Source organism: Salvia miltiorrhiza, chromosome 4 (genome assembly GCF_028751815.1).
Source record: "Salvia miltiorrhiza cultivar Shanhuang (shh) chromosome 4, IMPLAD_Smil_shh, whole genome shotgun sequence".
Taxonomy (NCBI): domain Eukaryota; kingdom Viridiplantae; phylum Streptophyta; class Magnoliopsida; order Lamiales; family Lamiaceae; genus Salvia; species Salvia miltiorrhiza.
The window spans coordinates 25,164,357-25,178,927 of record NC_080390.1 but is presented as its reverse complement, the minus strand read 5'-3'; the positions used below and the strand labels follow the sequence as shown (position 1 = coordinate 25,178,927).

The 14,571-nt window shown below is 35.6% G+C and overlaps 2 protein-coding genes across 2 annotated transcripts; both read left to right on the top strand.

Moving 5' to 3' along the window:
- Nucleotides 1-2,378: 2,378 nt before the first annotated feature.
- LOC131019735 (uncharacterized) lies at nt 2,379-3,171 on the top strand. Its single transcript, XM_057948322.1, has 2 exons — nt 2,379-2,801; nt 2,997-3,171. The coding sequence occupies exons 1-2, from the start codon at nt 2,474-2,476 to the stop codon at nt 3,011-3,013; spliced, it is 345 nt and encodes a 114-aa protein (XP_057804305.1). The 5' UTR covers nt 2,379-2,473; the 3' UTR covers nt 3,014-3,171.
- A 3,454-nt stretch (nt 3,172-6,625) lies between these two features.
- LOC131023200 (uncharacterized) lies at nt 6,626-7,809 on the top strand. The gene is made up of 3 exons (XM_057952742.1): nt 6,626-6,981; nt 7,046-7,632; nt 7,727-7,809. Exons 1-3 carry the CDS (start codon nt 6,626-6,628, stop codon nt 7,807-7,809), a joined length of 1,026 nt encoding a protein of 341 aa, XP_057808725.1.
- Nucleotides 7,810-14,571: the final 6,762 nt, after the last annotated feature.

Genomic DNA, 14,571 nt, shown 5'->3' with positions numbered 1-14,571 from the left:
CGGTCGGCGTCGTCTCCCCCTTCAGTGTCTCTCTCTTCTCTCAATCCTTTTCTCTCTCTAAAGTCGATTGCACACTCAAATCGAGCCCTAATTCCCCCCTTAAACTGCCCGCCTCTCTCCCCCTCTAAATTCCGGCGTCGTCGCCGTCCTAAGGGCAGCGTTGCTCCCCCTCATCTCTGACTCCCTCTTCCATTCCTTAATTAGTTCGATTCTGTTTCCACTTCTTAAACCCATGAGAATTCTCCATTCGAAGCAATTAATACAAGAGCCCTAAGATTTCTTTTTCCTATAATAACCTTAGTTAATAATGATTTACGCTTCATCGTGTTTTTTCAGCCAACACAAGGTACTTTTGTTCATCTTTTGTTGTGTTTAGGGAGCAAAGCAAACCTTTTGCTGTGTAATTTTAGTGCTTCGTATTTGAATAAAATTTGTTTCTGACTTGTGAAAGATACGTTATAAGCCTTTCGACAGAATATGTAAATTACAGTTGATTGGGTCCATATAATACCATTTTGAGTTGCCAGAGTAAAGCTTCCAGAGTAGAGCTTCCAGAGCAGAGTTGCCATAGTAGAGCTTCCAGAGCAGAGTTGCCAGAGCCAGAGCTAACCAGAGCAGAGCTTCCAGAGCAGAGGGTTAGAGCCATGTTGCCAGAGCAGAGATGCCAGAGCAGAGCTAGCCAGAGCAGAGATGCCAGAGACAGTGCTAACCAGAGCAGAGTTGCTAGAGCAGAGCTGACAGAGCCAGAGCTAACCAGAGCAGAGGGCCAGAGCCAAGTTGCCAGAGCAGAGATGCCAGAGCAGAGCTGCCAGTGCAGAGATTCCAGAGCTAAGTCATTAAAGTCAGAGCCAGATCCAAAGTCAGAGCTAAGTCATTAGAGTCAGAGTCAGAGCCAGAGCCAAATCGCCAGATCCAGAGTCAGAGCTAAGTCATTAGAGTCAGAGTCAGAGCCAGAGCCAAATCGCCAGATTCAGAGTCAGAGCTAAGTCATTAGAGTCAGAGTCAGAGCCAGAGCCAAATCGCCAGATCCAGAGTCAGAGCTAAGTCATTAGAGTCAGAGTCAGAGCCAGAGCCAAATCGCCAGATCCAGAGTCAGAGCTAAGCTATTGGAGCCAGAGCGCGGAGCCACACGTTAGAGATAATTCGCCAGAAGGCGTAGCTACTTAGCAGAGTGGAGCCAAAGAGTAGAAGTCTGCCCCAAGGAAGGAAATCCAGAGCTACTAGACAGAGCGAGATGATGAGGACAGAATCCAGCTCTGTAATTAGGGGACAATGACCTGACAAGTTATAATCTAATAATAGCCTTAATTAGTTTAATGGCGAGCATGCGGAATAGATGACCAGACGAATTTACTACTTTACCCCGACTGTAATGCCTATAAATACCTACGATGATGAAATAAAGCACACGGTCTCTCTTTTACTGCTTTAAGAACTATTCTCTTTCCTTTCTCTCTAGAGTTTGAACTAATAAAATTACATATATAAATAAAATATCTAAATTGTTAGAGTTATGTTTGTTAGATAGTTGACAATTGGAGTCATGGTTGAATATAATTTCATATTTGATGATGCTCTCTGAAACTCTAGATGAGATGATGCTCAAAACTCCAGACGAGATGATGCTCTTTCAAGTTTTAGACGAGATGATTCTCTTTCAAGTTTCAGACAAAATGATGCTCAGAAGTTAGAGGTGATATGTCAAGTTTGCGACGAGCTGATGCCCACAACTTGGTTGGTCTTAAAACTCCAAATGATACGATGTTCGATAAATCAGTTATGGTCTTTTAAATATCAGGCGAGATTATTTTCATAATTAGTTATCTTTTAGAAGTTCGGAATTATATGATACCTATGTCAAATTTATATGTATTTCTACTCTTTTTTTTCTTACGCGTCAACTTTTTATAAAATTTCATATGAAAACTAATGGGTATTTTTATGATCTCAACAAAATTAATAATTTAATTGCTAAAAGTTGTTGACATTAATATAATTTAAAATGTATTACTAATTTAATTTAATTAATTATATAAATAATTTACATAAAAAATTATTTTATATAATTATCATAAGAATAACATAAAATATATAAATTACAAGAAAATATGTACCCGTCGAATTTCGACGGGTAATACACTAGTCTCTTGTTTAATTAGAAGAATTGAAACTTAATTCGAGATATTCCAAGACCTTTGATAATTTATATCATGTGAACTAATTTTGTTAATTTGGTTCATATCTCATTGAAAGGGTGTGACTGAAACAATATTAATTAGTATGAAGGATAACAATACTCAATCGTGCATCTAAATATCTTAATAATTTTTTATCGTTTGAATAATTTTATTCAATTTATATCCCACTAAAATGATGAAATTGGAAAAATTCTAATCGCTCTCGTAAAATCGGTAAATAAATCTCTATAAATAGCATCGCATTGGCTTGCGCAGATGCATTAATATCATTATATATGGAAACATCAAGTAAGGCATTGTGCTTGGTGGGGCTCCTCCTTTTGCTGGCCATATCCACGAATGGCGCCGGGGAGTGTCCGAATTCAAGCCCCGACAGCGAAGCCATGAAGCTGATTCCATGCGCATCGGCGGCGCAGGACGCCAACGCCGCCGTGTCGAGCAGCTGCTGCGCTCAGGTGAAGAAATTGGGACAGAACCCAAAATGCCTGTGCGCCGTCATGCTGTCTAATATGGCCAAGATGGCTGGGATTGATCCCAAAATCGCCATCGGCATTCCCAAACGTTGTAACCTTGCCGACAGGCCCGTAGGCTACAAGTGTGGAGGTTTCATCTCTTCTCACTTTCTTACATGATCTCTCTCTCTTTTTTGACTTCTTGTTTAATCTAGATACATACACATGACTGTCCGGTTACTATATTCATATTATAAAATTAGAAAATACTACTCATAAAGATAAAAAGAATTTACAATAATAAATGTTATTAGTTCACTCTCTTAACAGTTTTTGTGTCATGCAGCTTATACCTTGCCATGAAGGCGTTGGGGATGAAGTATATATAGTGGCGAAAGCTGTTGTTGATTTTAATGTAATTGTATTAGCATCACTGTGGGCTATGACCGTGTGCGCTCTGCTCTGGACTGGGGCTACTTCATGTTAAATATGATTAATAAATGTTTTATCTTTCTCGAATATTTATTTGCGCTAACGCACCAGCTAAAAACGAGATGCGATGCTTCCTAAAAAGATGAATCTTATAATGAACATGACTTGGAACGAAAAGGTCAAATAAGCAATAGTGCTGGAATTGAAGAGAAATAATCTGATCGATAACACGAATATTGGGTCGACTAGAAAAAGACGAATAATCAGAATAAGAAGAAGTCGATTAATCGGGAGGCGTTGTGCACTAATCTACCAACTATTATGAGAGTTAGAGGCGGAATGGAGATACAAATGATTGGCCACAACTTGTTCCTTGTCTCTTTTTCGCTGGTTAATTTGATCACTGCAAATGCATAGGTGGGATTGTATATAATAATAAGCAATATCGACTGAAAATCCTACGATTCACTACTACACCTAACTGTAATCTTTAAAAGGATAAAAGTATGCAAATTAAATAAAATCAACCGAAAAAAAGATAAAAATTCAACAATGAAATCAAACAAATTCAGTCAATTAATAATTATCGGAATCAATTCTCCCTAACAAAATCAAAGATGAAGTTTAAACCTACTTCTGTAGGGAATAAATTCTAGATTACAAGCAAGACTATTATCCTCATATCGTACTTGACAAGCAACTCCTAATAGATTATAAGATTGTAAGCCCTAGCATTAATCTCAAGTCCTCTTGACTAATATTTAAAAGCATGTTCTAGTTTAACCCGTCCCATTACAAATGTCTCATATTCTTTTTTTGGCAACATATTCTCTCTCTATACCTAATATTTAAATAAGAGTTAATAGTGTTTATGCCCCGAACTTTCAGCGTTTTTCATAAAATGTCCCGAAATTTCATTTTCTTCTAAAAAACCCCGAACTTTTAATTTTTTCCATAAAATCTCCCGCTATACAAAATTCGATGACGGAAAGATGACAAAAAAATTTATCGTACTTTCAACGTTTTTCAACAATATATGGTGGTTCCTAATATGATTTTCCTAAAATGACGGTCTTCAAAATATTTCTTTTGGCGAGATAATTCATCCTTTTGTCATCAAATTTTGTATAGCGGGACATTTTATAGAAAAAACTTAAAGTTCAGGGTTTTTCTAAGAGAGAATAAAAATTTTCGGGACATTTTGTGTAAAACACTAAAAGTTCGGGACAGAAACACTACAAGAATTAAGGCCATAGACAACACAAGATAGACAACATGCATCGAAAACCGTACGTACTATTAACCCTTTAAATAATTTCCATCTACCTACTTTACCTACTAATTACACATTTCTTAATCTCCGTGCCTAAAAGTAATGATCGTAATGGACGGAGGGAGTATTATTTTAATCTACCAAGATGATGGAAATGGAGTTTGAAATTGAGAAATTCTCCGAAAATAATGATTTTGGTCTATAGAGAATCAAGATGGAGGCAATCTTAATGCAACAAGGATTAGTTGATGCTCTAAAATCTAGAAATCGTTAAAGCAATGAGAAGATAAATAAAAGATGACCGAGATAATGAAAAAAAGACTCACAATGTGATCATTCTTTGTCTTAGAGACAAAGTGCTACGAAAAGCGGCGGAAGAACAGACTGCGTCAGCGGTTGACACAGTCTAGGAGAAATTTAAAAGTCTCCATATATGATGAAGTCTCCAGCCAATCGATTGTCCATGAAACACAAACTCCATGCCTACAGATTAGCTAAAGAAAAAAAAAAACATAGAAGATTAACTTGAAGGTTTCAACAAGTCCCTTGATAACTTGGAAAACATCGGTGTCACGATCACTGATAAGAAAAGGTGATTATCATATAAAATGGTCTACCCAAATCTTTTTTAGCATCTTAAAGATGCTATGTTATTTGGTAAAGAGGCATTGATTTCTCTAGAAAAGTGCAATTAGCACTCAAGGCAAATGAATTGCTTAAATTAAATAAGGGGATGAGTGTTTGTATGAAGGGCTTGAATGTGATGAGTTACTAGGGAAACAAGAACAAGAAAAAGAGATTCGTATATAGCCAAGAAATCAGGTCAATCAAAAGAAAAATGGATCAGATCATAAAGATATAAGAACATGCCATTATTATTAGATGCTCGAACGTACAATTGAAAAAAGATTGTTTTACTTGGAGAAAAAAGCAGACGCAAAAAGACAAGAAACAACTTTGCAAATTGTCTAGAGGAATGTAAGGATAGTCAGATGCTGAATATGATGAGTAATCACATTGAGAACACATAGATTATGGACTCCAGATGTATCCTTATAATGAATGGTTTTTGGATATTGATCTTCAAGAAAGTGGAACGTATTACTTGAAAATAACTAGGTATGTAAACTTAAAGGTATCAGAATCATGTTAAGAACGAATGATAATTCTATGAAGATCCTATTTAATGTTAGATACACACCTCAGCTGAAAAAATATTTGATATCACTAAGTATGCTAGAATCTATGGGCTATTATTTTGAATTGAAAGATGGATACTTGAGATGTCAAAAATGGAAGAACAAGCTTCTAGCAAAAGAGATGCAGTTAAAACTAAAGATATACCTTTGTCTCGCTCAGTTTGTGATAGTGTGAGGTCTTTTTCTATAACAATGACTGAAGTAGAGCCCTCCTCATTTAAGTTAGAAGGTTATGATCCTTTGAAAAAGAGGAAAATTGTTGATAGTTCTCTAGGAAAAGCTTTCAATGCACAAGCTCGTGAGATATTAGATGGTGAGATTGCAAGGATGTTCTACTCAGCTGGGCTTCCTTTTAACCTCGCTAAAAATCCACACTTTATTAAGTCTTACAGTTTGGCTGCCAATAGTAATGTTGCAGGTTATAACCCTCTGGGTTACAATGCACTAAGAACCAAATTATTGAAAAAGGAGAGGTCACATCTTCAAACTTTGCTTGAAGCTACTAAAAGCACATGGAAGTCGAAGGGAGTAACCATAGTATGTGATGGTTGGACAGACCCTCAAAGAAGGCCTCTAATCAATTTTATGGCCATAAATGAAGGTGGACCAATGTTTATTCACTCGGTAAACTGTCAAGGTGAGTATAAAGATAAATTTTTTATCGCTACTTTGATCAAGGATGTCATAACAGAGGTTGGTGTACCTAATGTTGTCCAAGTTATAACAGATAATGCCCCCGTTTGTAAAGTTGCTGGAATGTTAGTTGAACAAGCATATCCTAATGTATTTTAGACTCCTTGTGTTGTGCATACACTTAATCTTGCTTTAAAGAATATTTGTGCTGCAAAAAATACCGAGTCAAATGAAATCACATATGCGGAATGTCGTTGGATAAGTGAGATTGCTGCTAGTGTTGTTATGATTAGGAACTTCATAATGAATTATTCCATGAGACTTGTCATGTTCACTGAGTTTTCTAAACTTAAATTGCTTGTGGTTTCTAAAACTTGATTTGCCTCGATGATTATTATGTTGAGAAGGTTTAGAGATGTGAAATGTCAATTGCAATCGATGGTGATAAGTGAACAATGGTCTATGTATCATGAGGATAACATTGAAAAAGATAGAATTGTGAAAGAAAAATTGTTAGATGATGGCTGGTGGGATTCAGTAGATTATATTCTTCGTTTTACTGAGCCGATTTATTCGATGTTGAGAATTTGTGATACGGATAAACCTTGTCTGCACTTGGTTTATGGGATGTGGGATACCATGATAGTTAAAGTGAAACAAGTTATCTTTGAGCATGAGATGAAGAGTGACTTAGAGGAATCTAGCTTTTGGAATGTTGTATGCAACATGTTAGAGGACATGTGGAGTAAAAGCAACACTCAATTACATTGCTTGGCCCATTCCTTGAATCCAAGGTAATTCTATTATATATTTGATATTTTATATTTTGAACACAACTAATATTCTAATTGTTTACAGGTGCATTACAGAGGATTGGATAAAAGAGCATCTGTATCTTCAAGCACCAAATCACGATGCAGATATTGTTAAAATGATAAAAAATTGTATCAAATGTCTTTTTCCTGATGCAGAAACACGAACAACAGTAACACTAGAGTTCGCTAATTTTTTTGGATGCTTTGAAGAGTTTGGTGATGAAGATTCTATACGAGATAGATTGAAGTTGGATCCACTGAAATGGTGGGTAGCTTATGGTATAGGAGCCCCACATCTTCGATCTCTTGCCGTGAGATTACTTGGTCAAGTTTCTTCCTCATCATGCTGTGAAAGGAATTGGAGTACTTATTTATTCATCCACTCTACAAAAAGAAATCAGATTACTGTAGAACGTGCTGAGGATTTGGTCTATGTACATAGCAATCTCCGTTTGCTATCTAGAAGAGCTCCACAATATATGAAAGGTGAATCTCAGATGTGGGATGTGGCAGGGGATGCATTTGATGCCATGGATGATATTGGAATTCCTGGAATTGCTAATCTAACTCTTGATGAACCTGAGTTGGAGTCTATATTATTTTGTGATGATGGAGAAGGAGAAGGACCAAGTAATTCTTAGAAGTGGAATGTTAATAGGTGAGTTAGTGTCTATATAATTTTGTTGTATTTTGTTTTCAGTTAGTTTTTGCATTTTGTTGTTAGGTAATTCCTTTTATTTTGTGTTTGTTGTCAGCCTTGATGTAGCAGTGGACGAGGAGGATGAGGACGTGAAAGATGAGTTGTAGGGCTTGACGAATGATGTTTTTAACATGTATAGGAGATTCTAATTTTACTCTTTCATTTTGTTTGTCAGCCTTGATGTAACAATGCATAGGAGATTCTAATGTTACTCTTTCATTTTGGGAGGTTAAACTCGCTTTTGACTAATGGGATAACATAAGAACTTTTGTTTGATTTAATTGGATCTCTGAACTTTGAACTATGTTGTGATTTAGTTCTTTATATATATATATATAGGGAATGGATCAAAAAAGAAATGCAAATGTAGGGAGAATGAAGAAACAATCTTGAGCATTAATTTTGATTGATCCTACGGCTTAGTATTTCCTGCCAATATTGCTGGCATGTTTAGTAAGAAGGTTATATTTGTAATATACTTTTTTCGTTAACTATTATTCCTAATTTTAAGGTAGATTTGATTAACTTATTTATGGAATCTAATATCTCAAGATCTGCCATTCCTCTTTCTCTCTCTCTAACACACATCAAAATCGAAAATGCATTCGGTCAATAAATCAATGTTTTTTATTCAACCAAATTTTTTATTGTTCAAATAACTTTAATGTGTAATCACAAATTAATATTATCTGAATAAATAATATAATTTTCACCTAATTTATATTTTTGTTAATCCATTCATTAATTATGCAGAATTTAAGTCTTAATCATTTAAATAAAATTAGTAATTCATGTAAGATTTTATTTTTTTCATTAGTACGTTTGTATCATTTTAACTTTTCATTAGTATGTTTGTGTATCAAGAAATATTTCAAAACCTGTACATATTAATTTTCTTTTTTGTGCGATTGTTTTAATTGTATTGTATTTAAATATTGTTCTAATTGTATTGTATTTAAATATTGTTCAAAATGTACCTAAATAAGAATTATATTTTTGCGAATAAGGATATTAATTTGCCGAATAACTTTCTTTATGCGAGTAACAATAATTATATATATTGTATTTGAATTAGTGTTCAAAATGTACCTAAATAAGAATTATATTTTTGCGAATAAGGATATTAATTTGCCGAATAACTTTATTGATGCGATTAACAATAATTATATTGTGTTTGAATAGTGTTCAAAATGTACCTAAATAAGAATTATATTTTTGCGAATAAGAATATTAATTAGCTGAATAACTTATCTTTACGATAAACAATAATTATATTGTACTCGAATATTGAAAAAATGTACCAAATAAGAATTATATTTTTGCGAATAAGGATATTAATTTGCTGAATAACTACTCATAAATTGTGAATAAAGAAAATTTTTTATTGAATAAAGTAGGATTATTCATGAATATATCGTATTCGAATATTGTTCAATACGGACCCAATAAAAATCATTTTCATGCGAATAAGGACAATATTATACTGAACAAAGTTGAAATACAGTTGAAGAGCTTGACATCTTTGTTCTCAATATCAATGGCGTATATGGTAGGATAGAAAACCTTATACATGTGTCGAATTACAACTCAAAATCCTAACTCAAAATCCCAAATCATAAGCCAAAAACAAGAATATTTCTGACAAGAAAGTTAATTATTTCATTTGGGCATTGCCTACTTGGATAGACATTTAGATATTGAGAAAGCAATAAGAAACAACAATAACAACCATGTATCCGTATTCCTTCAGGCATAATATCCACTCACCCGGCGGCTCTAACCCATGCCCCTTTTGCTAATATATATAAGATCAGACGATCATTCACTTCGATGGCTCCGAGCAACAGCCAGTCATGCGACAACTCCAGGCAGGAAAATCAGAAACCAACACCTTTCCTGTTCAGATCGAGAAATATATGTCTAAACCTCAACCGATTATCTCAAAAACTGGAACCCCCTCCCAACAAATCTAACCCCATTCGACAAATAAATCGGTGCCAAATTTCTATTGAAAAATTTAACAAATATCTAAAGGAAGGCAGCGGCGGCGGTGAAGAGAAAATCTCCAATGGCACCGGCGGTGAAGATCTTTTCAAAGGACAGAGGAGGTGGCGGGGTCGGTGGCCGTGGCTTCGCCTGTGGCGGCAGAGGGAGGCGGAAGCGCCTCGCCGCGCCAAAAGTGACGAGAAAGAGAGCGACAGAGGGGTGGCTAGGGCACGACAGTGGCTCCACCAATGCTGTTCAATCGAGGACCGGGGAGGTCGCGGGGCGGTGGCTGTGGCTTCGCTTGTGGTGGCAAAGGGAGGCGGGAGCACCTCGCCGCACCGGAATCTACGAGAAAGAAAGACATGCTGGTGGAAAAATAGAGAGAGAGATGGGCAGAGAAAGTGTGAACGAAAATGGTATGGAATGTGGAGAAAAATTAGGGATATGGAAGATAATTGATGAACAAATATACATATTTACCCTTTTCGAATTTATAATCATTAAATTAATGAATATTCAGAATTAAAATAAAATTAAAAATATGCTAATTTGACCGTAGGATCTTATGAAATGAATGGACTAGATCAATTCTCTATTCTTTATGCTAAAGGGATTAATGAACTTTTCAATAAATTCTTTGAACTTTTCAATATAACTGACGAACCCACAAATCTATTTAATTTGTTAAAAAAGATGCTAGAGCCAAGAATTGAACCCCAGATCAACCGCGAGTTCATAAGAATTTACAGTAAAGTTCATTAAAATGTACTAAATTGTAAATTCCTTCTCACTTCTCAACACATTTGAGCTTCTCAATTGAACCACTCCCTATATATATATATATATATATATATATATATATATATATATATATATAGGGTTTATATATAACACGGACGTATCCTTCACGAATCGCACCCTACAATTTTTGAAAAATTCTTATCCCCGCACTCGAATCGTATCCTCCCGCACCCGCCCCCTCGCACCTATGCAACATAGTTCCCAACACACACGAGCCCTCATTATAAACTTAATAATAGACACTAAAAAAATGAAATAACATACTCACTATACAATTTTACCTTTCTTATTATAACATTTCATGATGCTCTTTAATTGTGAATTGACCATATTTTACTTACATTTATAAAATTTTAAGTTGTAAATTGACCAAATTTTTCCTCTAATTCACACCAATGAAGGTTCTCAATTGTGAATTAATAACCACATAACTTCTTAGCTAGGGATGTCAATCGGGCGAACCCATTGAATTTTGGGCCAACTTATCATTTTGTCGGATTATTTGGGTACGAGCTAATGGGGTTGAATTTTTTTTGTATTAGAAATTGTCAACTCTAACCCTAAACGTTCGGGTTTTGAGCTAGCTTATTGGGCTAGTTGGGCTCAAAAAATAAAAAAGTAACTAATATACTTCTCTTGACAATATTATATTTGTAACAAATACATACACATATAAATAAACGACATTTCAACATCGACTTACATAATAACTAATATGCAACTCTATAGAGATATAAAGATACATACACACGTTTTGTTTAAATGGTTATCATTTTCTAATATTTACATCTAAAAATTTTATGTTTAGTATTGGATTAAAAACATAGAGAAGTGAAATGATGAATATAATTTTCTAAAATAGATTTCTAATATTGAATTCAAATACATTTCACAAACTTTTGGGGAAAAAAAAATCTTATTATACTAATTTTCAGAAGCAAGGTAATGATGTTGAAAATCAAATAAAAAGAAAAAATTCACATAATCATGCGAACACCTTGTTTCAAGGTTAACCCTATAGGATTGAGGCTATTTTCGGGCCAACCCTATAGGGTTGTCGAGCTATTCGGCTTCAAATTATTTGGATTATAAATTTTATCAGGTTGAAATTTTTCAACCTTAACTCTCTCGAATTGTCGATCTAATCGGGCTAGACCACAAATTTCGGACTGGATCGACATCTCTATTCTTAGTCATGAATTAAGAGGAAAAATAGTACTTTCACCCAGGGGCGAGATTAGGATAACGTAGGTCCTGTGCGAATTTTTAAAATTTGGGCCCTTTATTCATAGTTCAGAAAAAAAATTAAAAATTTATCTTGCTCTATAATTGAAAGATCGCTAAAAATGAAAGAGAATATACTGGGATGTAAATTAAAAAAAATTGGACATTTTTTGCTAGGAAGGATTGATCCCAAGTCAAGCAAATTTAAGAAAAAGATCTTTGCCACTGCACTATATTAAAGAGTCGGAGAGTTTTTTAGGACAATAACTTAGGTTGATTTGGAAATTAGGACAATAACTTTCGGACTTGTAAAAATATGACATTAATTAATAAGCGTTCCACCCGCAGGACTTTTATGGGTCAATTATCGAATTTTGGGACTTTTTCGCACGGACCAAGCACATGACAACCCGCACAAAGGGGTTGATTATGTGACAAGCACGTCATTTTTACGGCTCTAGATAGGATGTCATGTGCTTGGTCCATGCGGAAAAGTCCAAAAATTCGATTATTGGCTGAGAAATGTCTTACGGGTGCAACACTTATTAATTAGTGTCATATACTCCCTCCGTCCACGAAAGAACTTCCTATCTTTCCTTTTTGGGACGTCCACAAAAGAACTTCCTACCTATTTTTGGACTATACCCCACCATTTATAATCCTCTTACTTTTCACTTTTCACAACTCTCAATATTAATTATAACACATTTTCACCACTCCCAATACACTCAACTACCTTTTATCCACTCTCAATACACTCAACAATATTTTTTCTTAAAACTCGTGCCACTCCCTCCTAGGAAGTTCTTTCATGGACGGAGGGAGTATTTTTTATAAGTTCGAAAGTTATTGTCATAATTTCCAAATCAACCTAAGTTTCAACAACTTGAGCTTGAGCTTCAACATCTCTGAGGTGCCAAAGGAATTTGCGCCATAGATGTCCTGTCATTCCCTTTCATGCTTGAGTGTCTCGATTGCAAATTGCTGATCGGAGATGACATCTACCAGGGCATCAATCAGATTTTCAATTCCTTCAGGAATTTTGAACTGAGTTCTGATGGGTTCTCTCCTTTTCCACTCAATTAGAAATCCATCAGTATCAACATCCGAGTCATATCGGATGACACCGGGTCGGCGAGAGATTTCGATGATTTCCTCTGGTTGCTCAGGTGGAGCATTGACGATTTCTTCTGGTTGCTCAAGGGGAGCATTGTCAATTTCATCTAGTTGCTAAAGAGGAGCATCGATGATTTGCTCTGGTTGCTCAAGGGGAGCAGGAGGTACCTGTGCTGGTCCTTGGGAGGTAGAGGCATCATCAGTGGCTGAGGGAACATTGGCTGTGGTGACAGCATCAGTGGATAGAGTAGAATGGAGAACTTCTTCTTCAGTGGACGAGGGAGCAAACATACGTCCTTGGCTGATGTTAAGGCCCTCTGATGGAGTGGGCTCATCAGTGGTGAAGATGGGTGGTGACGATGGTCGAGGAGTTTCTGTGATATCCTCAATTCGTCCTTTCGGAGACGAGGGATCAGCGTTGTCAGCTGATTTCATTTTTGATACCACTCTGTCACACCCCAATTCTGAAAGGAATTAACTATAATCGAGGTGCAACTAATTCATAGAAATAAACAAGGAACAACCTTGTTAAAACTCGAATAAAATAACAAGTCGGGCTAGTCCCCTTTGGATCACAAGTTTAGTGTCATGCTTCTGATAACCAACATTTAGAATGAAATACTTGTGAAATAATAGTCTCGGCTCAACAACAAAATATATATAGAAGTTGAGAGTCTAAGCTCGATAAGAAACATAATTCAGAATTTACATAAAGGTCTTATGTTAGAGAAACTAAAGACAAAAGAGCTAGTGCAACAACGGAAGACAAAATACGGAGTTGAACCATAGCCTCAGCTCGTTCCGTCAGCACCGACCAATCAACCTGAAAAACATTTGAAAGTATTTTTGGGCTAAGTACTAATGTACTTAGTGGGCTAGCATTTTTGTAAACATTTCATAATCATAAGAGCAGTTTATCCAATCATACTTGACATGACTTAGAAGGTTTTAAATTCAAGTAACTTCTAAACATGTTAAAATATTTTATAATATTCGCGCATTTGTCACACTCCCTTTCCGTTACTCGCTGTGATCCCGGACCTTTTAGCCACCGACGGATCCATTTCTCCCATTGCACTTGCCCTGAGGTCGTAACTCAGACAAGTTGAATTGACCTCGGGACGCTACCCAGGCAGGCCTTACATTACATGCTTCGGAACACATCTAGCAAGCACCCTTATAACGCCTCATACATGATTAGTGCCCGAATGGAGATCAACCCACCGAGTCAGCTAATAGGTGTACACAATTTTTCAAATAACGTGTTAGGTCAAGAGAGAACCTCGATCGATTCATTATTGCGAGCCTTAAACAGAGCAGAGTGCACAAAATATTTTATCGGATAAATAGTTTTCATTTCATTGAATCATTTAAGCTCAATAGCTAAATCATACATTTGGAAAATAAGCCCACCTGATTAGGCAATGCCTGTCGTTTAATTTTAACTTTGGATTGGAATAGCAGCACTAGTCCTCACGGTCTACAAAGCCTATAAGAAATCTATAATCTTAATAGGTTTCCTGAATTAAATCTTAAATCGTGGTGTAGTGCTTATCATCCTATGATTCACTTAGCTGAGTTTTCAAAATTTAAAGAATAAATAATTGAAAATAATTCTCTTGAGTTAAGAACACCAACAATATTCTTACTCGTCTTTCTTGTGATTGGAGTTTTAAAAACCAATTAAATCATGATGCAATGCATGACTCATTTCATACTTAAGCATAATAGTTTACTTAAAA